The sequence below is a fragment of the Cyrtonyx montezumae genome, unplaced genomic scaffold (genome assembly GCF_038088225.1).
Source record: "Cyrtonyx montezumae isolate F1298 unplaced genomic scaffold, pur_monq_1.0 scaffold_18, whole genome shotgun sequence".
In the NCBI taxonomy this organism is placed as follows: domain Eukaryota; kingdom Metazoa; phylum Chordata; class Aves; order Galliformes; family Odontophoridae; genus Cyrtonyx; species Cyrtonyx montezumae.
Window position 1 is genome coordinate 3,136,091 of NW_027071914.1, and position 24,046 is coordinate 3,160,136.

Consider the following 24,046-nt stretch of genomic DNA (forward strand, 5'->3'; position numbering starts at 1 on the left):
GTGCATGCTCTCGCATTTGTGTATCCTGCACTTTGAATGTACTTAATGCCAACAACAGATCACCTAAAATGCTGCCATCCTGGATTGCCCCATGAGACCCTGCCTGTTGGGTCATGTGCAGTATATTCTGGTTTCACACCCAGATTTTCCCATCAACACACTATCACTGGGAGAAGCTAACTTACTTTAATTAGCACAGACATGAGTTTGTTTGGACAACAGTTTCACAGCCAGCTCTTAAAGATACTGACTGAACCATCCAATGCAAGCTGCAACATTCACTCTGTAAATGAAAATGATCTTCACACTATTCAGTGAAAAATTCCTAAACTGCATGCTTTGCGAAAAATACAGCAAACCACAGAGTAAGAGAAAATAGAAACACTGAACGTGTTATCTATACACAGCACTGATTTTTGCCTTCTAAAATCTTTTAAAATCTTCCACATAACATTTAAACCCTAGCTACCTTATTTTCTGGATTTACAATGCTTGTACAAAAGCAGCCACATCCAAACTTTAGTAGTGTTTATCACACTTGTTAAATGATATTCTGTTATTTCCTCATTTAGCACCCGTAACATAGATTTCACTGTAATGGTATCAAAAAGGAGAACAAAAGAAGCAAACTAGTGCATTTCATCTCCACAGGAAGTCCTTCTTCCTCCTTTTCCCTCACGTGTTTAACTTTCACTTCATTTTGAAACAACAAAATGAAGCCTAGCTGTCTAATTCCTCAACATGAACTGCTGCCAGAAAGTGCACAGGAAGTATCAATATTTCTCCATTCATCATTGGATAAATATCAAGGTTTGATGGGTACTGTTGTTACCAGAAGGCAGGATGCAAAACTCAGGTTCTGGTTTAGAGGAAGCAAAACATTTATGCTCTGTTTTCTGTGGAAAAGTTAGGTCGCATTAGAAAATGACCTTGCCTAAATGTGACTATTGCTCAAGGCTGATGCTTATGGTAGCAGAAGACAACACTGTCCAAGCAGGTCATGGCAAGCCTGGTAACAGCAGCAGAGATGCTTCCCCAGTAGATCTAAGTCTACCAAAAGTTTATAACAGCCATTCAGACCAGCTTTAGAAAACACAAAGTCAATACCAGGATGCAACGTTCTCCTCTCCAGACCCAAGGTACTTGCTCTATTTCTCTAAGCACACACAGAACTCATTGTGTCCTAAAGTCTCAGATTCGTAGTGGATATTCGTAATTGCTTTTGAGAGACCAGCTTGTTTTGCTTCTAGAGAAAAAATGACTTAATTAAACTCTTTTTCAGGAGGCACTATCAAATTTCACTAAGGACCTAAGAAATAAAAGACAAAAATCCTGGTGGTTTTGCTAGGACCCATGAAAGTGGACTGCAGTAGATGCGTGGGACAGAGGGTATTTTCTAGGGTTATTCCTATGAAAAGCACTGCAACACTTGCCAGCACAAATTACACACCATCATAATCTGCCAAACGCCAGAGAACGGCGGACAATAATATCTCTGGTTTCCTTCAGTATGAGCCCTTAAAATTGTTCTGTGGGGATTCATACTTTTGAGAGTAAATTTTGCCAGATATTAACAAAAAGCAAACGACAGGAGTCTCCCCAGCACTAAGATTTGTTTAACTTGGTCAGCTCTCCACACTCAGTTACTGTGAAGCTTTACATGTAATTCCATCCGAGGATGCAAGAACAGAAGTGGAGAAGGATGGGATCTGCTTATGCTAGGACTGACACTGAGTAAGGGTCTATGAAATCTCAGTTTTCTCATGTTAAGCCATTTCTAGAAGTGACACAGGCACTCATGAAGGCATATCTATCTGAAAGCGTTTATTAGAGGCTAGAAGGACTTTCAGCCAGTAAGTTAGAGGTGCTTTTAAAATTGTTATCCCTTAAATAATTACAATTTACAGAAGACATTTTTCTAGCAAAGGGCAGACTTAAGGAAGTAAAATAAAACACGGATTCTCTGTAAGCATTAAAGACAAAACAAAATACATACAGAACAGAACCCCAGCACGAACTCACATTTTTCTCATAAATGTTTCCAGAACACAGTTGTCATCTGTTATTCCTAAGACTTCTGACATGCGGGTATACACCTGGAAATAAACATTTAAACAGAAACATGTTATAAATGTTTGCTGGTAGACATTTATTGTACAATCTTTCCCGATTTTGACTTTTCAGGAGAGTACAGGCACAAATGCCTGCCAGTCCAACCTAACTGATCCACTTCTATTAGACGAAATGCACACTCTGTGATGATGTTTTCTGAATTTGGAGCTGATAGGCTTTTAGTTGCCCTTGTATTCATCTCTTCCCACAAAGGAGATGTAAATTTTCCAAATTAAACTCATTTATGGTTCACAAAACAAATCTGTCTCTTTCAAAAGAGGGTTTCAGTGTAAGAGCTGCAAAGAGATGGAGAAACATTCTCTTGCTGGTCAGTGGGATGCAGCTTTGCACTGGCCTTTCTCTTCCATTTGTATGCTGTTGCACTGTCAGACACAAAACCTGGGAAATCGGGTACTGGGATGTCTGGGCATCCAGCTTTTGAGCTCTCTTCCTTTGGCAGTCAAATAACTTCAGTTGTATAATTTTTTCCTTTTCCATCAGATCCAAGTCACATCACCAGACAAGCTTTCCCAGCACCTCATCACCAGATCAAGTCGTCTTACTGCTGTTATGGTGCAGCAACAAAGGACACAACAGCTGTATTTCTTATTTACTTTGTAATCTTCATAAAAATTTCTAGCAGTTTCAGTAGGCAAAAATCTGGTTTGGGTAAAAGCATTTATTTGGATCAACTTGAGAAACAGAGGTACTGCATAACTTCACAGTGTCCGGTAGCTCACTTCTTCCTGAGCACGAGTAGCTCTGCTATGTGCTTAGGACTAGACTAATCAGCGCTCAGTACCTTTCATTTCAGGCATTTCAATCTTTAGGGAAACTAAACCTAGCATGACTGGTTACATGTAATTCCTCTGTATTACGTGACCAAGTCAGGATCACCAAGGTCTGAAATGCAAGCACCAACCCAGCAGAGGCAGTGACAGGTTACCCAGCAGTGAAAGCCTGGTGCCATCTAGCTGTCAATTTTGTCTGCTGACATTACATATTCCACGCTAACTCAGGCCACTCCTGTCACCGTATTTCAATATCCTTGTACCATGTTCCTTTCTGCTAGTGAAGCAATCCCATGGCTTTTATTAAAAACCAAAGTAGCAGTACTGTAGCAAAGTTAATAAAAAAATTGTGTACCAAAAACTTCAGCTTAAATCAGAGCATAATAAGAGCGTGAGCAAACAGATTTGCTGCTGTAACCAGAAACTGAAGCAAGATCAAGGATAATTTAATTACCTTGTAAGTTAAAATATCACCCTTTACAATTGTATGAATGTAATTTATTGTGACAAATATCAGCAGTGAAAGGACAATCGAAACAAGAAAGAAAACATGGAATATAAAAAAATAAGGAATATACTGCCTTTCAAACTTCACTAAGTATGATATTCACACCTTAAATGTGAAGCTGCAATATATAACAAAACATAGCTACAATAATACTATATTCAATTGCAGAAATCCTGTATTCTGATTTTAAAAACCGCAGCTCTCAAAATAGCGTGCTGCTGAAATGCTCCAGCACTCTCCGCTTCAGCAAAACCTAAAAATGAGTTTAACACATAAATAGTAAACCAGCAGTCTGTGCTGACAAAGAGCAGTGCTTTAATCCACAATTATCCTTGTAACTCTTACTACTCCTTTTATCATCCATTAGCTTTGATTCCCATTATCCCATCAAGAAGTGTGTCAACGCTTTTGTCCCTGGGGATTTCCCACCACAGCTAGGATCTGACAGCCAAGCCTGAGTGCTAAGCAGGATCATTACCTCTTAAATCCACTTATCTGATCCACTGAATAGTAAATTGAAAAGCTCATTAACAGCAACAATCTGATTTGTTTTCACATGTGACAGGGTCATTTCAAGTCAGCATGAATACAGTGCTTGTAATAAAAACTACTTCTCACCCGGTAATGTGACAAATCGTAAGCTAAAATAAATGTGATATTTTAAACACATTCTTCAAGATCATTTTCAAACCAAAACACACTCTTAGGATGTAAAAATAGAAGAGCAAACAACCCCCAGCCACAACAATGAAACGCCCTCAGACTTTTAAGCGCTATAAAAAATTAATGATAAAGCATTTTGGACATATAATAATAAAACACACTTCAGCAACAAAGACTGTGCTACGTATTCAAAAGGAGAAAAATACGGTTGAAAGAGGGGGTCATAAAAGGATGTGGAATTGCATGTGGAAGTGATCTCATCTCAAGCTTGTCTGCATCACGGCACGAGAACGCCGCAGCAGAGCTGGGCAGGGGCTGCCCGGCCACCCACCATGCAGCAAGGACAGCCACGGCTCATGGCCGTAGGTCCCTCTGGAGACTTCGAGCAAGGTGAAGGATAATTCACTTCCCGTAGGAAACAGACAGGTAAAGCTTTTACACAATTCTTCCACAATTCTTCCAGCCGTGGGATTTTTGACTCCCAACAGTATGCAGTCACGCTGTGATGCTGCTACATAATGTAAACTCATCATAATAAAAATTCAGATCAGTATTATCATATAATTTTTACTTCAATTGGGGATGAATATGAAAAATCCACAGGAGTGGTAACAGGCTACAGCGTTAGATGAACTTCACAGGTACAAGTTCACAACCAAGATGCTTAAAGCAAGGTTGGGCTCATACCACCACTTCAACCAAAAACCAATACTGATTACAATACTCACAGGTGATAGCAGTAGTCATGATGGTCCAAAAAAGAAGAAATCAGTAAAATACCATCAACAGTAATAAGAATTTCAAACACGTTATATCAAAGAAACACAGACTCATCAAGGTTGGAAAAGATCTTTAGGGTCAACAAGTCCAACCATCAGCCAGGCCTATCAATTCCCATCACTCCACCAAGTTTCCCAGCACCCTGCTCGCATGTTTGCAGTACCTGGGATGGAGACTCCATCACCTCCCAGTGCAGCCTGTTTCAATGCCTGACCTCCCTTCTCTGCGACAAATTCTTCCCCATGGCCAATCTGGACCTCCCCTGGTGCACCTTCAGGCTGCTTCCTCATGTCCTATCACTCAACATCTGGGTAAAGAAACAAACTCCTCCTGGCAGGAGAGAGGGATCGAGTTCTGCTCTCTGATTCCTCTTCTGCAGACTGAACAGCTCCAGTTCCCTGAGCTGCTCCTGTTAACTCTTGTTTTCTAGCCCCTTCATAGCTTTGCTGTTCTTTGCAGCACGTGCTGCAGCAACTCCAATAGCCCTCTTGCTGTGAAGGACCACAGACGGGGACTGGCACAAGGTGTCCAGAGAAGCTGGGGGTTTGCCAACCCTGGAGGTGCTGCCATGCAGCCTCACCTGGCAGGTGGCACCCAGCCCACATCAGGGGATCAGAAGCAGGTGAGCTTTATGGCCCCTTCCAACCCCAGCCATTCTATGACTCTTTCCACGAAGGCAACTTCCCTGGTCCAGGCAATACAAATCAAGTGTTAAGACAAGAGATCCAGGGACCTTTCTTTTTTGCCCCATTCGTACAGCTAAAGCCACCTCAGTGGAATATGGATGTTAAAGAAGGTAGCAGGCTGGCCAGCTCTGGTGTCTCTCCATCTTTTACCACTCAGCAGCCTTACAGATTATTCAAATTACAAAACCTTGCTCTTCCGAACTACTTGAACTCTAGTTGGTACATTTCAAAAAGAGGGAGGAAATTCAATTGTGGAAACCATGTTTTACAAAGCAAAGCACCTGAAGGTAAACGCAACTCAAAGAAAAACAGAAAAAAAAGATGTGGTAATTATGCTAAAGCTGTATTTCCCTGACTCCTCTGCTCTCTGGCCCTGGATAAGTTTAACTTTGCTTTGTCTTCTGAGGTCTTCTCTTTTTGGTGCTATCATTATAACTCTGAAGAAGCTAATTATGTCAATTCTTAAATGTGAAGCAGATTACAGAACTGGGAAGCTCAGAATATGAGTTCCTAAAGGTTGTATGGCTATATAATGACAGTCACAGAAATTCAATAACAGCACTGTATGGAATGTACTCAAACACACCCCATGAAACAAATTAAAACAGAGCAATGAATCTCTCATACTGTGCAAATAAGAAAACACAAGAAAATGTTGGTTTCTATATGTTTCATAAGGGCTATTATAATGAATTAAGATTTTGGATAATGAATCTTCAGAAAATTACAGGAAAGTTATTACCCGTAGGCAGAACATAAATGCTTAAGATATTATAACTTCCTTGAAGCTCTGCAGGCCTTGCTGCGGAGAACTATCACTGCAACATTAAAGTGTTTTGTCATGTATACTGAGGGAAGCAGATCTTCGCCGTATTTACTCCAAACTGACAGAAGCCGTGCTGCCGACGTGCCCCGAGGAGCTGTGCTGGAGTCCCCCCGCACCCCAACCTTCCCCCCCCTTCAGCTCGCCCCGTGTCTGGGCTGCAGGCCCACCTCCCTGCCCAGCACCTCCGTCCAGAAACCCTCAACTCCACATGAATCAACGTCTGCTTCCCAACTCAGTGCCCGAGCTGAGCTGCTGTTACATAATTAGCTCCCTTAACAAAAACAACAACAACACACACACACAACCAACCAAAAAAAAAAAAAAAATCCACATAAGAAATTGCCCCAAATAATTTCAGATGGATCTTTGATGAGATTAACATGGGCAGTGCACTACATAAAAAAAAAACAACAAGTAGGCAGCTGTCCCCTTCATTACTGCACGTGTTCCTATGCACCACTGATACAAACGACATGCCACCTCCTGCCTTGCCCGAAACCCTGCCTTAATCAAAACACTGCAGACAGTCATTCCTCAGTGGAAAGATTCCTACTGTAAAACCGTATTTAGAAACCAGGCACTGCTATCTCGACCAAGTGGAAGGCTGAAGCAGAGAAGGGAAATGTGCAGCGTGGATCGGAGTTGTGGTTACTGCTCGAGTATGTGTCCCCACAGCGTGGAGAGCAGGAGGGACTAATGCAGTGTCCCAGCTCCCTGAGCACGGCGGGGCAGAGGACTCCCAGCAGCCTCACTTGGGTGCGATTCTCTCCCCACCTCTTGCTGCACGAAATGCCCAAGCTATGCCAGCTTTCCCTTTTCTTATAATTTCAATTATTTTCCCCCAGTTTCTTCTTATTAATTAATTTATCGATGTTTTCCTTTCCCGATGCCTCTGTTTTCTGGAAACCTTGACAGAAATGTGCAGTTCTAGTGAACCTGCTATGGGAGATGTACCACTGGCTGCCTGCTGTCACTGCTAACGCAGCACGAGAAGCAGTCTGTGGAGAAAACAGGCATTAGTTTATCCGCTAGGTCTTAGTTAGCCAATTGTTAAACAGCTGTTTAGCTTTAAAAGTCTCCAGACTACCATTCTTGTAAAGGATTGCTATAGATTTGTAATTCCGCTGTCTATTTTTTTTTTTTTACCCCCCCGGGGGTTTAAGTACAAACATTATTCTGAAAACTGATAAACAGCATTAGTAGCTATTACTTTTGAACAACATCCCCAAGATCTTTCGTTTTCAAGGCTCGGTTCTGCTCTGCGTTCTCCGTCAGAGCCATACACTGCACTGCAGGGGTTCAAGTCATCTATGCAGTCATGCATTTGTTTGAACGAGAAAGCAAACTGCTGCTTTAAAATCCTCCAATGATTGAAATGAACCAATGCTGTACAGATCACAACACAGCAACGCATTTCTTCTTGTGCTGGAGTCAGAAACCTCCGAAAGGGAAAGCAGCAGCTATCCACGACCTTACTTGTTACTGTTACTACTGACATTTTCCAGCTTCATTTCATTTAGCTGCTTAATTGTACCTGAATGAGTGGCCTACCCGCAATAAACTTTAGCATTTAACATCCTTCAACAACCACGCTGGTTTGGCACTTAAAGACAAGTAATAAGAACCACGGCTATTTATTGCATTTCTAAAAATTTCTATTTCTAAAAGTATCTCACTGCTCCGACTTCAACACAGCTGCAGGTGTTCTGCATCTCAGGATCAAGCCCTAAGCATACAAAATGTAGTGATCTCCTGTATTTTAGAAAGGTTTTGCACCGGCGCTGTACATCAGAGTGCTTTTTGCACATCTATCCCACGGCATAAGGAGAGGTGTTACAGCCACCACAGCTAATACAAGCAATTTGAACAACCCTCTTTGGCAAGCCAGAAATAAGATAATTGTTCAACATAGGCTGGCTCTTCTGAAATACTGGAAGCATTGCCTGTAATTATAGACATCTGTCATTGCTAGCCACTCAGTAGTAACCCTGACATCAATATACAACTATAACACTAAACTGCCTGCAGGCATAGCAATGGGAGCCAGATACGAGAGGCGGGCAATCATCTGCCTCATCCAAACTATCTGTCAAAGGTTCCTAACCACAAATAGCTCTTACGTTTTGTATCCTTAGGATAATATGTTGATTTATTTTAGATGCTCTAATATTTACAGTCTAGGCCATCTACTAAAATAAAGAAACAAACCTTATGGCTAATGGAGGCAGTTACCGTTCAAAATCATCATGAAAGGTCATAGCTCACCAACTCGAATGTTAAACACTGATGGCTGCTTTGAACATGCACCTGTGCATAAACTTTCCCCCTCCCTCCTGCAAAATCATACACGACCGTTTCTCACTACAATTCATGATGACTGCTATTCCCTCATCAGCCAAGATTTTACCACACGACGTGGAGAAATATTTACATTCGGGCCATCTAGAAATATCTATGCAAAAAACGTGCCCAGCATCCTCCTGCGGCCACACTGCCCAATTCCAGCGTCCTGAAGCTCAGGGTCAGTACAGACAGCAGTTGGGGCTCTGCACAGTTATTGTCAACGCTCAATTCTGAGAAAGGAATGAGCAGGAATCGTGTAAAGTGTGTTTATGGATTAGGCACTTCACCAATTGTTAGTGGGAGGCTGAACTGTACTCCCAGCTGAGGAATAACCTCTCCTGAAATTTGCACATCAACGTGGATAATTCCCTTTTAGTTTTCAGGTGAAAATCATGCTGAAACTATCAATCTCCTCTTTTTTTTTGTCTTCATTTGAAAATCAATCTCAGAAAGGGGCAAAAAAGATTGTAGGTTTAAACTAATTAGGAATTAACATCCTTACAATTATCATAATTTGTTATGAACAAAACTGAGATTTCTTAGTATGATTCACAACAGCCTCTGCTGAAGAGAAACTATTAATTATTAGACAGACAGTTAGCTTACAAGTGAGCTGCATTTTAAAAACCTCCTTTAAAATACAATTGCTAAATGCCTTACAGTGCTGTAATGTGAGACAGGTTCAAATCTTATTACTTCACTGAAATTAAAACCTAAGTTTTAATACTGTTCAAGTCGAACAATGATTCCACACTTTATTGCTTTTGAAATCCCTTGATGATCATAGGAAAAAATGCCCTCGAGAAAAAGAGACTCTGTTTTCGATAAACAGAAAATACAGTTTGCACTCTTAGCCTCTTTGTCATCACAAAAAAAGGATTTAATGCCAATTCTTTAAAAAAAGACTTTTTTTCACAAAATGTGCACCTTGTGTGCCATTTGTAAAATCAGCTCACTTTCTTTTATTTATTACTGCAGCGCGGCAAGGCAATAAAGCAGCTACTGATAGCTAATAAATTACATGCCTTTTAAAACAATTCTCCAGCTACAAAAACTTGTAACTACAAAGGCTTACATTTACATGGTACATCGTGTGAAATGTTGGCATTTATGTTCTATTTATCCACATAAGTAAAATCTGACCCGTTATTAAACAGCTGAGTCCGAAGCAGGGGTCGCACCGGAGATTCAATCACAGTAACTTTATAAAGCTCCCCCACAGGTTGACAGAGCCACACTTAAAATGTTACAGAAAATTGGCATAAACAGTTCAAGTGCCAACAACTGTAGAAACGAGGCGCGTTTTTAAGGATGACCTTCCAGCCCCCTTCAGGAAAAGCACCATCACCAATTCTGCCAATTACTGCCTGGTAAGAAACACGGACTTCCAAATGTAAAAATCACAAAGTTTTCAATAATAGCAGCGACATATCACTGCGATATCAAACAATGCTTTGCCATCACATACCATCAGAATCAAGATTTGTTCTTTTAATTTGAGTAAGCATCAGAGCCTTGGGAAGGTGGGTTTTTTAGAACAAAAAAGCCCCGCAGACTTATTTCTCCAGAAGATGCTTAAATGTCTCTGTATCTCTTAAACTGTTTCTTGTGGGTTTTTTTTGCAACTTGCCTACTAATTACAGTGAATCTGCACAGAGCACTGAGGCACGCGGTCTTTTCCTTTTGCAGTGCATCATTTTCAGGCTGATGTGCTCATTATTTTCATACGTTAGTTCCTTACAATTTGACCGTCTCACAAATCAGTGAAGCAGCCACCACATCTTTTGTCTCCCCATCTCCTTGCACGCAGGTGCATTTAAAACATGTGCTTCTAACAATTTCCCCCACGCGCTGTTATTCTCTTCCTATCTGTGGCTTTGCTATAGCTTTGCTCACAACTTTTTCCTCACTGCTGTAGTCCCCATATGGCAGTTCTTTCTTCTACTGAGCATGAAAACAAACTTTAACTACCTGCTAATAATTACAAACACTTACATTACAGCTCTTCAATTGGAAGGAAACAGCCCACAACACGTTAGTAAAGATGCTGCACGATTCTGAATTCCTCACCAGGCACACCACCACCACCACCATCAATCACTTTGAATGGAGATGCTGTGGGGCAGATCTTTCAGTCTGACTGAGCACTGCTTGATGCAAAATGAGATGGGAAATAGTTTTCAGACACTTTTCGACTCCCTTAATCCTCAGGCCACTTTTCCCTATGGTAACCAAAGATTTACTTTGGTAATATGTATTTTCTTGTATTTTATACAGGTAATCACAACCTCACACCAAGGCGATGACAGTCATTAACTAAAGCAGTTAAAAAGAGCTTTAACCAACAAAGAAACAAGGAGAATGAGCAAAGCCCACGGTTGCCTAATTCAGATCATTCTATCTACTTCTGAGGATGAAATATATGTGCAACTTGAATATGGTACAGAATAAAGAGTGAATGGTACCTCATACAGCTGTACCAGGAAGGTGTCCTGTGCAGAACTGGATGCCTAGAAAATGCTGCAAAGAGTGGAGAAGGAATTTAATGGGACTTAAAACAGGAGCTTGGTTCAAGATATGTATAAATACAACCCTGAAAACTCAACATTGGCAAATGTAAGTTGAAAAGTGGAACGCTGAAATGAAGCAAGAGCATAACAGAAAGGAGTGGCACAATCTCACCTTTGAGAACATAAAGCATTTCAGAACTGTATTTTGGAAAGTAAGTTATCATTATCAAGCTTTGCTAAATTTCTGATTATAAAAATAGCCACAAATCAACAGAGTATCCTATAAAGTAAGAACTCCCAAACTTGACTATACTGTATTGATCAGTGTAGAAATAGACCTTACTCTGGATTATCAGCAGGGAATGGAATTAGACATTAACTGAATAACTCACAGAACTAACCAAATCTAGTGAAAGTGATCAGTGTAGATTGGTGAAGAATCTCGATCAGTAATTATTCTCAGTCACAAAGGTAGTTTCAGACTTCATCCTCTGATGCTAAACTCTTCAATGGGAAAAATAAATCAAGAGTGTAACATTAAATTGTACACAGAAAAACACACAGCTTCAAGCGCCTTGACTCTGGCTGCATAAACAACGACCATCATCCAGGCTAAAAGGCCATCACATCCATCAATTGATCAGCCACACCAGGATGAATTCAGCAAAGAACACCGCTGTCCAAGTTACGGAGTGAAGAAGCAGCCCCAGATGACGTAAGAGGCAACACCTACAGCAGCCCAATTCCATCCACATACACCTCTGTGTCTCCAACAACATGGAAGCATGACCTCCCCATCTCCATTCTGCATGCATGCTTCATGCAGTGCCATCATTTTACAGTGTGACGGACAGTAATGGTCTTCAATAAGATAGAGAGCAATAGTTGGGTATGTTTCGCTGACCTCTTAAGCAAACGAGATAATCAAATCTGTGCAAACATGACAGATAGCAGAACACTATGTTTTACAGTAAAAGAATCTCCATCTCTTCAGAAGCAAAGCAGGCTGGGGTAGGGTGCACTTTGAGGCGCTGACTCATGTTTAGCTTAAGAAAGAATATTGCAAAATTATTACTATTCTTTTTTAGCTCTAAAAGCACATACATTTAGATGACTATGTAAAAGCAGCAAATTAGAATGGAATTGGTTATTAGAGAAAATGCATAAACTCAAACATAACTGAGCTGTTAAGAGCCCATCCAAAGATTGTCTGTTGTGTAATGCTAGTTCAATTATCATCTCCCACGCATATTCTTACCAAATCTAAATTGACATTTGGTTTAAAATTAACTATATATGTTTCTATATATCCAGCGATAAGCTGCTTTATTGTGTATATGACATCTATACAAATCATTTAATACTTAAATTGATATAAAATCCTGCTTCAGAAATAAAACTTTGCTCCCATAAGACTTCTTTCTCAATAGAGCTACATGCCTCAAGAAACAACTCGTCAGTAGTGAGAATGCTCTGGAGAAATAATATGGAACCTTCCTCATGGCCTTCCTAAACGCAGCATTTTGATCCAAATTGATGCCAACTACCGACTGCTCCAGCAAAGATACAGACAAAACCTATGTGGAACGGGTAACTGAAATGCTGCTTTTTTTCTCTCCGTGCTTCAGAAGAATGGAAAATGGCAGAAGACAGAGAACTATTCGCCTTGTCTGCAATGCACTTAAAGTCCACTACAAAAAGATAAGTCATGGAACATAAAGCTGTGGAAACAAATGGCAGTATCATGCCGTACTCCATTCAGTTATTGATGATGATGTGTTAATTACAGGAGTGATTTCAGCTAAGAGAGGACTGTGTTCTTTAAGAAACATCCCTAAGTACATTCTTCTCCTTCCCACCAGCATCACAACAGAATTGAAGATGGTTTTATAGACATTTCTTAGCATCCAAATGCTTTTAAATGAACTACAGCATACAGGAGCCAGCAGCGTGCCCTCACGGCAAAAAGACAAAGCAGGCTGCAGCAGGCTGAGAGTAGCCAGCAGGTTGAGGGCAATGCTTCTCCTCTGCTCAGCACCAGCAGGACATACCCAGGGCTGGGGCTGGTGCTTAGCTCCCCAGAAATTGATTTGTTTGTTTTAGTAATTGAAGGTATAAGTAAGTAAACTTCTTGCCTTTGCCCACACTTGTAAAGGTACATTCACAAGAAGCAAAATTTTGCTAGACGAATTAACCTGTATTCTGAGCAGTACCAGAATGGCACAAAGGCACTCAAGCAGTATTGCTGCATCACTGCAGAAACCAGCGTCAGTAGGAACAAAATGAAATAAAATGAGAAGGAGCTCAGTTATTCAGCATTCATACAGCTGCACTTCCAGGACCCTACATGCACCCTGATGCCATTCCTCCAGCAGCAGGGCCTAAGGAGATGCCATTACAGCTGTTGTCTGTGCCCATGCCAGAGTGCAGGCACAAACCTTCACTCAGTAGTTCACTTCACACTGGCAGTAATAGCCAGAACTATTAATACATCACACACAGCACATCACAGTACTTTCCCCCATACCATTTAGTCTTTACAGAATAACAGCATACATGTTCATGGTAAGGGAAGGAAGGAAGGTAGTTAATTCTGACACTCTAATAAGCCATACTTAACAGCAATGCCTTTAGTCCATGCACACCCAGAAGCTATATTAAATTGTTAATGGCTTACTGAAAATCCACTTTTGTCAAGTTCAGGCAATGAACAAATTCTTCTACCCCTCAAAAAGTTGATGTTTTTATTCCTTTTGCAATGCAACCTTTAATATCTGCATTGCAAGTGTTTCATCCTTTAATCTGACTGAGCTGGGATAGACAGGTCCTAGTAAGCCCCTTTACTGTAAATGCAAGACCTAACCACCTGATCAGAACTTGTGCAAGTTTTTCCCCTTGCAAAATACAACTCCATTACAAAAGCATTCAGTGAGAAAACATCAATTATCCCAAGAACTGCAACAGAAGCCAGTCCTTAGGTTAGCAGGCTTTTCCTTAACCTCGCTTTCACAGGAGTGTAAGCCCGTTCTCTTGTTAAATTTCCTATCCAAACACATATACTGTTGTATGCTCTTGTACACAATTAGCTATCTAAATTCAGATCACAGAAAATGCCACTAGAGGGCTCACATTATTATAAAGACATTGCATCGTTCCTATGCATTACTCCATTAACACAGTTCCTCTAATCACAGGAAAAAATATCGTTGCCAAATGTGCTACTGAATGATGGACCAACTTATAATATATGCTGACAATGGTCAACAGCCAACCGTGTAGATAGGGTGGTAGCTCAGGAAGTGGTATTTGTATTTTCTACACAAAATAAGCAGTTGAAACCCCTGCTTTCTGTACAGCACAAATCACCACCAAGTGCAGGTCACAGTCAGTGTCACACTATGTAATGTAACACTGTAATGGCATACTATAGATAGCCTTTCACACTGAATGGTGACAACTCTTTTTATATTTTTTTTCTTTACTGGTTTCATTGGAATGGTTATATTCACTAAGTCCAAATGTGATAAATATGATGTCTCTGAATCACTTTAGTAAATGAGAACCGCTAAGAACTCCACCCTGCAACACGACAGTCACTCTCTATGCTCTGCTACTTACACTGGTAAAAGTAAGTGGCTTCAGGCCCCGTGCTGGTCAGACCTTAACTGCTAGTATAATTAGTTTTCCACTTAAGAGGCCAAAAGACACAAAACAACAGCAGTGTTTAGGACTAAGGTTATGTTTCTCCCACAGACAGAGTAAGGGATGAGATCTAGCTGGACAGAAATCAACGAGGAGGAGCAGAATATTATTATGACTATGAATATGAATATAACTATGAATATTATTATAACTATACGCATGCTCTAGATAAGTACAGCATGTTTTTGTTCCTGTCCATATTAATCCGCGTGCCAGCAACAGAGCAAAAAGATGACAAAAAAATATATATCTATGAATTATTAAAGGAATTGGGTCAAAAATATTTTGACGTCAAGTGAAAGACTCTAAACAAGTATTTAATTTTAGAGCAAAATATCAATAGTATGCACTTTGGACCAAAATATTATTTGGCTGCAATCTGTCTGACCTAAAGATAAACTAAATAAAAATTAAGATTAACAGAACAGTGTGAGAACAAAATTAACGCTCTATGGCAGATGAATCCTCTATTGCACCTGTCCTCTACTGTGCAAAAGAACATCAGCCTGCCACTGATTATTTCTTTCTGACATGATTTATCGCCTACTATTCTTTAAACTTGATAAAGCAAATTAATCTTTGATTGCAGGAGCCACTGGAGGTTGTCATTAGTCATGTAGTTTGGTGAGGCTGCATGTGTTTCATTTACCAGTCACAAAGAAATGAAAGCCCAGCAGCCATCACTGGCTGCTTCAACTGTTTTCCTGATCTACCCAAGAGAAAAGATAACAGCATTCAGTACACGGGATTTTAAGCAGCTACTCTAGAACTGACCCACATAAACCAAACGGAGTATTTGCTTTTCCAGAAGGAATGCAGACGCACTGAAACCGATGCCCAAAGAAAACAAACAGTTGCTAACAAAAAGTCATTTGAAATGATGAGTCTATTTCAACCTGGCTTTCTATTCAGTTGTGTATTTCTATGTTCTGTAAATAAAGAAATAAAACGTTTAAAAAGAATCCTGAAATGATTATCTACTCATCCAGAAGACATACTTGAAAAAACTGAGCAGGCCCAACACAAGTGCAGACTGAAAGGCCCTCACATTTATGGACTGATGCTGGATTGTCCACATGGGATCCCTTACCTCTCCCGCGGTGGCACATTTACAGTGCTTTTCCACTATGCTCAGACTCGCTGTAATTTTCTATGTCCATGTCATCCCATGCCCACTTCCTCTGCACTGCTCCAGAGCCACCAGCTCTCTCTGTGCAGCACCTCAGGACAGGGACAAATGCCAAACCAGAACCATCTCTCTCCACAGCCTTCACACAGTACAGAAGAGTCATTCTAGACAGAAAAAACTCTCACAGCTTTAGCTCTCCAGCATCAATGGCAGTTAGGTCTGAAATGTAATTGCAATGGTTGGGCAGTGCCTCGGAGTGTTTCTAGAAGAACAGAACAGGTCAGCAGTTATTTTCATGAAAAACAGCAAGGAAGGAACATTTGTCCCGCTCAGACGAACTGATCCAGATCAAAACTTAACCACGTTTGGTATTCTACTCTGAGTTCAAAACTCCGTGAGGAACGGAGTGAAGGGCCACAGCTAGCAGCTCCACACTATGTTCTGACAAGGTTCATGTGTTAAGTTTCAGATACCTTATGGACACATATAAGAAAGACAACATTCGTACATCAGGCAGTACTTCAGTGCAGTACGTATACTGAACAGTTTGTGAGCTCAAAACTATCTATACATCATTAAATGCTCCACCATCTACAACGGACTACATCTTTAGGAAGGTAATCAAGTGGTGAAAAAAGCTGGAGAGAACTTTCTTAAATCTCTACCTGCAGTTTTAAAGTTAAAAAATGATTTTCAAAACACTGTTGAGTGATTTAATGCATTAATGCATTTATTTATTTTTTTATCTTAAAGCAAGCACTATAATTTGGAAGTATTTATATGAAAACTATATTTTGCTCCTAACTGAGCTTTGTATTTGAGAATTAACAACAAATACAGACAGCTGCAGGAAAAATCCTCCCAACTACCACCACACGCTTCTCTGTAGATGCTACAGAAAACAGAATGAACACTCTATTGTGAATTATGAATAGCGGTTTCTGATACAAAATTGTATTTTTTAAAGGTGAAAAACTCCATATTCAGCAGCTGTTCTGTATTTTCCTTAGTTGCACAGATAATTCTATGTTTATTTAACAGGAATACAAGTACAATAACTTGCTATTCATATATAAATACATGCTTACTGTTTGGCTTCAATGAGAAGCTATAAATTTCATCTATTGAACATTAGCTAAAAAATTACATGTGTTTATCATCTGGATTATTCTCAGATTAATAGAGATAAATGACAAAACATAATCAGCACCAACTCTGCAACTTAATCATTGCATCTGAGCTATAGGAAACACTTAATTACTCTCATTTACTAGGTGCAATCTAATGAGAAGGCATTAGCCAAATGAAAAGAATGCAGTACAAACAAACAAAATAGTTATACCATCATTAAAAAGAAACTCTGACAGTGCAGGTGACAGCATATGCAGGATAAATTACCATAATGTCATAAATGCTGAGCTGTCAGCATGCTAATGCAGTGATCAGATACCCTGGGAATCTCAGCACTATAGCTGTCAGAAACAGGTATCATAAATCACCTCTCTCTTCTGTACTGCTCATTACCACAGCTTTCCTATACATGGTTCTCAGCACAATTCAGTGCGGGAAGGAAAGAAAGACACGCTTGTATAACACTCTAACACAAACCTGCTTTCAGCATCCTTCAGAAAGGAACACCTTTCTGCAGAACTCTACGCGCTAAAGCACCCAATATTTACCTTTGGACTGAGTTTCACAATGACGGACAAAAAGATCTTACTGCAGTCTTGCCCTTTTCTCAGACCACATTAAAAAACCAAAGCTCAACGAAAGAAAAGCCTGTCTTCCCCTACTTGTACAGTCACTTCTTTTAAATTAAGATCATTCACTGCTTAAAAACACAACTTAGGAAACAAGCAGGCTTCAGCTACGATGGTGAGCACGCTGCTGCGTCAGTTCTGCCTGCACACGCTACTGTGAGGTGCACACTCATTTGCTTGCAAAACGTTTTCTATCCTCCAATGTATGTAGTGGGGAATATAATGAAAGCATGATATCATGATACAAAGGTAAATGCTTATTTTGCCCAGATACTCCATACATTTAGTGCTGGCTGAACTGATATGGAGTCTAAGGTTCAGTGAGATGATTAAGAACATCCCTGGCTCTCTTTAAACAATCAATCCACTGATGCCATCCTCCAGGCTAGAGGACAGCTACAGAACATCTCAAAACACATCAAGCCCTCACCTGAAAAACTACGAGTCAAACATTATACAGAGCTATTGACACATGATTGCATGTAGCTTAAAATATGCTTTTATCTCCATTTTTTACTCAGAGAGCTGGGCAGAAGTCGAGCATTTGTGAGCAGCATGGCAGATTATGAGAGATTTTACTAAGCAGGAGGCTACTTAGTGTAGGGCAGGAAGCACGCTGAGCATGGCACTAAAACACTTTGTACGTCGGTTACAGAATGTATGAACCAAGGGCAATAAGAAGAGAACTTACGGTCATCTTGCATCTAAAATCCTGTCCCTTTGATAGCAGCAGAACCAGAGTGGGAGAATTTTTAAGTGCCTGTATAGAGTTCTGAAGATGTGCATGTAACATTAGAACACCAAAGAGCTGCCACAGTAACTCAGAAACCTGCATATTCAGCCAAAATCCCAGTGATGGTGCTCCACCTCATCTCAAGAACTAACTGACCCCAGCTATTACTTCCATTTATACCCAAGCATTGTTGAGGTCATACCAAGTTTCATACCAAGTTCACGTTCCTCTAACTAAACACAGAAGTCAGGCACACTACTAGGCAACAAACCCTGAGCTGCCTCTTTTTGACTTTCTCAACTGCTATCTACAACAGCAAACAACTTTTTAAACCACGCTAATGAGTATACTTCACATGCCTGCAAACTTAGGACTCAAGATTGAAAAGTCCATTGTAAAGGAGCAACAAAGAAAAAGAAAAAAGGCAGTCCAAAGCTGGAAGTGAACGCAGGTGCACCTGCACAAAGCAGCAGCCATCCACGTTCAAGCATCAAGCAGTGGTGGCAGGGAGCATCGCTGAGCTGGGGTTTGTACTGAGCACAGTCAGACCCACATGGGTTGTGGGTATCACCTCAACAGAGTTACAAGAGCTGAGCCTTATTGATAGCACAGATACTTGACTTTAAGGCTTGTCTGTGGGTTGGGCTGTTGATTTTTTTTTTATATTATTTAATCAGATAATACAGCTTTAGAAAATCATTTGCTTAATATGGTTTGCACAACACAAAACCACAGCATTGGCCTTCAATGTTTGGACACGAGGATTTCTTTTTTTTTTTTACCAGCTGTGGCACAGTGATGAAAAAATCAGTGGAAAAGGACTGAAACAATATTTCTGTTTTTCTCTTGACCTTTCAGATTTGCTATGCTGAGCACAATAAACATTCATTAAACTTGGAGAGCTGTAAAGTTTCAGATACCTGTGGGTGGGTCCAATTGAGAGTTCTTATATACACACCCATTCATCTTATCTCACCTTTATTTTGAGAATCAAAGTCATAAGTGATAGAAATGCTAGAGAAGGTGCAGCAAGTTTGAAAGATGAAACTATTTGATCTATAACAGAGCAACCATAAATCACCTTTAGATTGAGGGAAGAAATGAACTTTAAGAGCCCCAAATGATAAATCTGAGAATTAAGGAATATTTAACTTCTCAAATACAAAAAAAGAGATCCCATTATTAAGAGATTTGATTGTCAGGTGTGTGAAAATCCTGCTTGATTTCCATGGCACTAATAACTCTCATCAGTCCCCAGAATTAAGCCGACGGGCTTTTCTACGCGCAAGTCATAAAAACTGTAGCAGATAGGGAAACCTAATTCTGATTTTTTACATTTATGCTTGTGGGGAAAAGTGTTCTCCTTCCCAATTTAAGATGTGAAGGAAAAAAAGAAAAAAGAAAAAAGGAAGCAGCAGCACATGAAGGAATCCTGTTCACGCAACATTCTGATCTTGAGCAGTGCAGTCTCCAAAGGAAACGGGACAGTTCGTGTGTATTATGCAGACATCACGTAGGTGCAAATACATTTGGGAGAGAATTATTTTAACTACACATCTCAATCCATCAACAATTCATCATCTGTTCACTGAAAAATAGTGAGTCATTAATTCACTAGAAAGACAGAAGATGACAGAGAAAGGAGGGATTAAGAAAGAAACGCAGTCCTTTCAGGTAATAAAACATTTATGAATTGATTTCCAAGATTCAGAATTGAATCTGGGTGACATTTTGTACACTGGTAATTAGTAATGGCAATTTTCTGTGATAGTACGCATACAGCTCTTAAGAATTCCTGTTGGACATATGAAATCTAAACCAACAAATACTGATTTCCCTCAACTGACTTTAAAAACAACAGTTATACGAGTTATATCACGTTGTCACAGGTTAAAAAGAATGAAAGAGCACAACTCCTGCCCAAATTTATCATTCATTCCCAATACCTCCTTTTGTTTGCTCAAGAAATCCTTCAGTACCTCATACAAATTAACAAATACTTCCCTGAAAAAGCAGCAGGACAGAGCTAGTGAGACACACAGCGCTCAGGAGAGGGCAGCGAACTTCTGCAGGGACAACAGGATTTATATCACTGAATCCTGACCAAATCCAAAACTTGATGTTTCTTACGTTCTACACTGAAATCAATAATTTATTTTTACAGGAATTAAATGCAATAACCTTTTCTCAAGGTCTAACAAGCAAGGAGATAGAACGAAATGTAGCATCCAGCATTCACGTATCGTGCGGATGGACCGCTCCTACACAAGTCTGCTGACGGACAGCCTTAATTAAAACTAGGACCCAATTAACGCTGACCTAGTGACAAATGCATACTGACAGAAAATGGAGTACGGAAGAAGAGAAAGGGAACTTTTAAAGAAGATGGCTCATGCATGGAATGTGATTACTGCCAGCAGGTGAGGACAGTAATATGTGAAAGAACCACAAGTCTTCTCAAGGAAATAACGTTTCCCGCCTTTCAAAGATGACATATTCCAGTAATTCTGTGTTTATTATTTTAAGTGGGTTTTAAAATCAAATTGGCAGTACTAACAGCAGAAAAGAACAAATAGGGATTACTGAAGTGCATGCAAAAAATCTATATATTATAGACACATAATAGGATTTTTTTCTCTATCAGAAGATATTGCAGGGGTGGACAGATAAATTGCTGCCTATACTCAGAGAATAATAATGAAAAAACACTCTTTAAGGGAAATCCTTCCAGATCTGTAAAACAATGGTGACAGCAACAATCAACTAAAGAAAAAAGCAGTCAGTCCTTGACTGATACCCTCATTCAATTTTATGATGAATGAAGTACACTGGAGAGAAAACACACATAAAGAAGTATGTTTAAAAAAACATCATGCATATTCATGCAGTACTGTGATAATAAAATAATGGGATATTATTTGTTTCTTAGATACCTTTGGATATAATCAAGAAAGTAGCTTCTGAGCACTCTCAATGAGCATTAATAGAAATGAGTCTATAAATTTAATTTATCTGTGAAAAGTTAGAAGACTTGAAGGTCTGTCATCTCAAACATTGCTTTTAAGTCAAAATTTTGTTTCAAAGCTGCATAAATATATGAACTCTGAATTCCTAATGAATGTAAAACTACACTTAACAGCTAACAAGAAGTTAAACAATTGCATTACAAAAAAAGAATTGCATTTAGTCTCAAAACACTGACAAAATTCTCATTTAAAACAATGTTGATTTCTCTTCAGAAAACATTTCCTCATACATGTTTGTTGATAACAAATTATTTCTATTAAGCCTGTTACTCGCAGATACAGTACTGCCAGTGACCTTCTGTGCACAATGCACTGAAGTCAGGTGTTATTAAACCTATGAATTAGAAATTACTTACATTTGCTATTTAATGAATCATAAGCACTTTCGTTACTTTCTGAGGAAATGAGCAAATTATAATGTCTTTCTCTTCACAAGAAACCCTCTTTGGGCAACTATCAATTGAGTGCGGCTGTAATTGATAACCTAAGCTGATTTTACATTCTGTTACAAATCCAGGTTCAAAAGGTTAATTATGGCCTGGCCACAGCTCATCCGGAAACATGAAGCTGATTGCTGTATGCCTACTTAATGAAGATGTACTGCATGTATTACAGAAGCTCACTGACAAACGATCGGGACCTCTAACATCACTGCAGCAAGCATTAACATCCACTCTGTCAGTTTAACTGTCAACGTCATATTTATAACCCCAACACTCTCATTCAGAAAATATACTGCCCCATTTTCCTATCAGATACTTTCTGCCTCATTTTTTTATTCCATTAAATCTAGGAGTCAGTGAGTCAATCCAAAATGTGGTAATTATTAAGAGGGTTGCTCCAAAAGTAATGCCTATTTTATTTGTTAGCCCACAGTGCGAGAGGCAGACATTGGTGAGATGGCAACAGACGTTGAACCTTCCTACCAGTATTCCATTACACATCACATCTTTACCTGTGATGAGATTTGGTGTCACCACTACAAGCTGGAGTCAGGACTTCAGTCCATAAAGTGGTGATGTATAAACTCTACAATGAAGGAAAGTTCAAGACACAGCCCTCAAGCAGCAGGGAAAGTGATATGCATGGTCTTTTGGGACAGGAAAAGGATGATCCTTCTGGATTTCCTGGAACCCACACAAACCATCAGCTCTGACTGCTACTTTGTGATGCTAAGAGGAAGGCTTGAACTGCCAGAATCAGGCTTGAAAAGAAGACAACCATTCTCCTGCAACATGATAATGCCAGACCTGGCAGCAGTTTGAAGATCACAAAGCACACTGCCAGTCTGGGCTGGACTGCCCTACCACATCCACTGTATAGTTCAGATTTGGTGCCTTCTGATTTGCATCTGTTTGGGCTGATGAAAGATGGCCTGAGTGAGCAACATTTCCTAGCAACACCACCACCACCACAGCTGTGAAACAGTGGGTCACCTCCACCAGTGCAGAGCTTTACGAGCACAGCACGCAGCTCTTGTTCATAGCTGGAGAAAATGCACAGCGAATGGTGGGTACCATGTTCAAAAATAGCGTTTATTAACTGAGAATTTGCTCTATCAAACAGAGTTACAGTGCTCTTTGGCTCTCTGCTGCAGTTTCCATGGAAATAAATAGGAGGCATTACTTCCAGAGTGACCTATGTAATAACCAACAAGCTTAACAATCGGAAGGGTCAGGACTTGGCAACTTCTGCAGTTACCTTCCTCTGTAACCCTGAATTTAACCATGCAAATTAGTCTCGGCGAATTTAAATGATACCCATACATAAAATAAATATATTTCAATGGCATCTGAAAATTACCATTATAAGCCACTTACAAGGCTAGAGGTGACAGAGCAAACCTTAAATTCTAAATGAATAGCTAATTGATTTCATCCACAAGACCAGCTGAAAACAAAATTCATCTGCATATTGTGCATGCAGCACATAGTTTCTAGTGCAGAAGAAAGATGTTTAAAATTTAACAACAACAAAAAATAGCATAAGTTTCTGCAATTAGTTTTTTTTACTCATTCTTTTTTCACAGTGCAGTAATTTCATGGAGATGCCAAGCATCACTGTTATCTGTTTGAGTGCGCTTGGGAACAGTAATGGTATTTTCAAACTTAACAGCTGTAGAACCACAACTACCTTCTGATGAATTCCTACCCTCTTTTGCTCACTCAACTGCAAGCCTTTCAGTTAATTTTCAAGATTCAGTTTAAAACCAAAAAAAGACACAAAAACCTCATTCTTTCAACTTTATATTCCTTGATTCAGAAGCAGTAAAAGGGGATTTTAAAAAGAAAATTCTAGAATGAACTGATATATGATTGAACAATATTAAACAAAGGTTAAAGGATATAAAGGGACCTAAAATATACTGAAGGGAACTTGTGGATGCTGAATACAGTTCTGTGTCAATACAGGCAACCACGTCACTTAATCCTTTTATAAATCGCTCAAAGTTCATTTTAAAATCTGTTAATAGTTTT

The 24,046-nt window shown here is 39.7% G+C and overlaps 1 protein-coding gene across 1 annotated transcript in view; it reads right to left on the reverse strand.

Moving 5' to 3' along the window:
• The window catches only part of RANBP17 (RAN binding protein 17), a 149,853-nt gene that overhangs the window by 66,758 nt on the left and 59,049 nt on the right, over window positions 1-24,046 (reverse strand). The window contains exon 15 of the mRNA XM_065734471.1: window positions 2,023-2,096. Coding sequence (XP_065590543.1) covers window positions 2,023-2,096 — 74 coding nt within the window. The remainder of the gene's footprint in view (window positions 1-2,022; window positions 2,097-24,046) is intronic.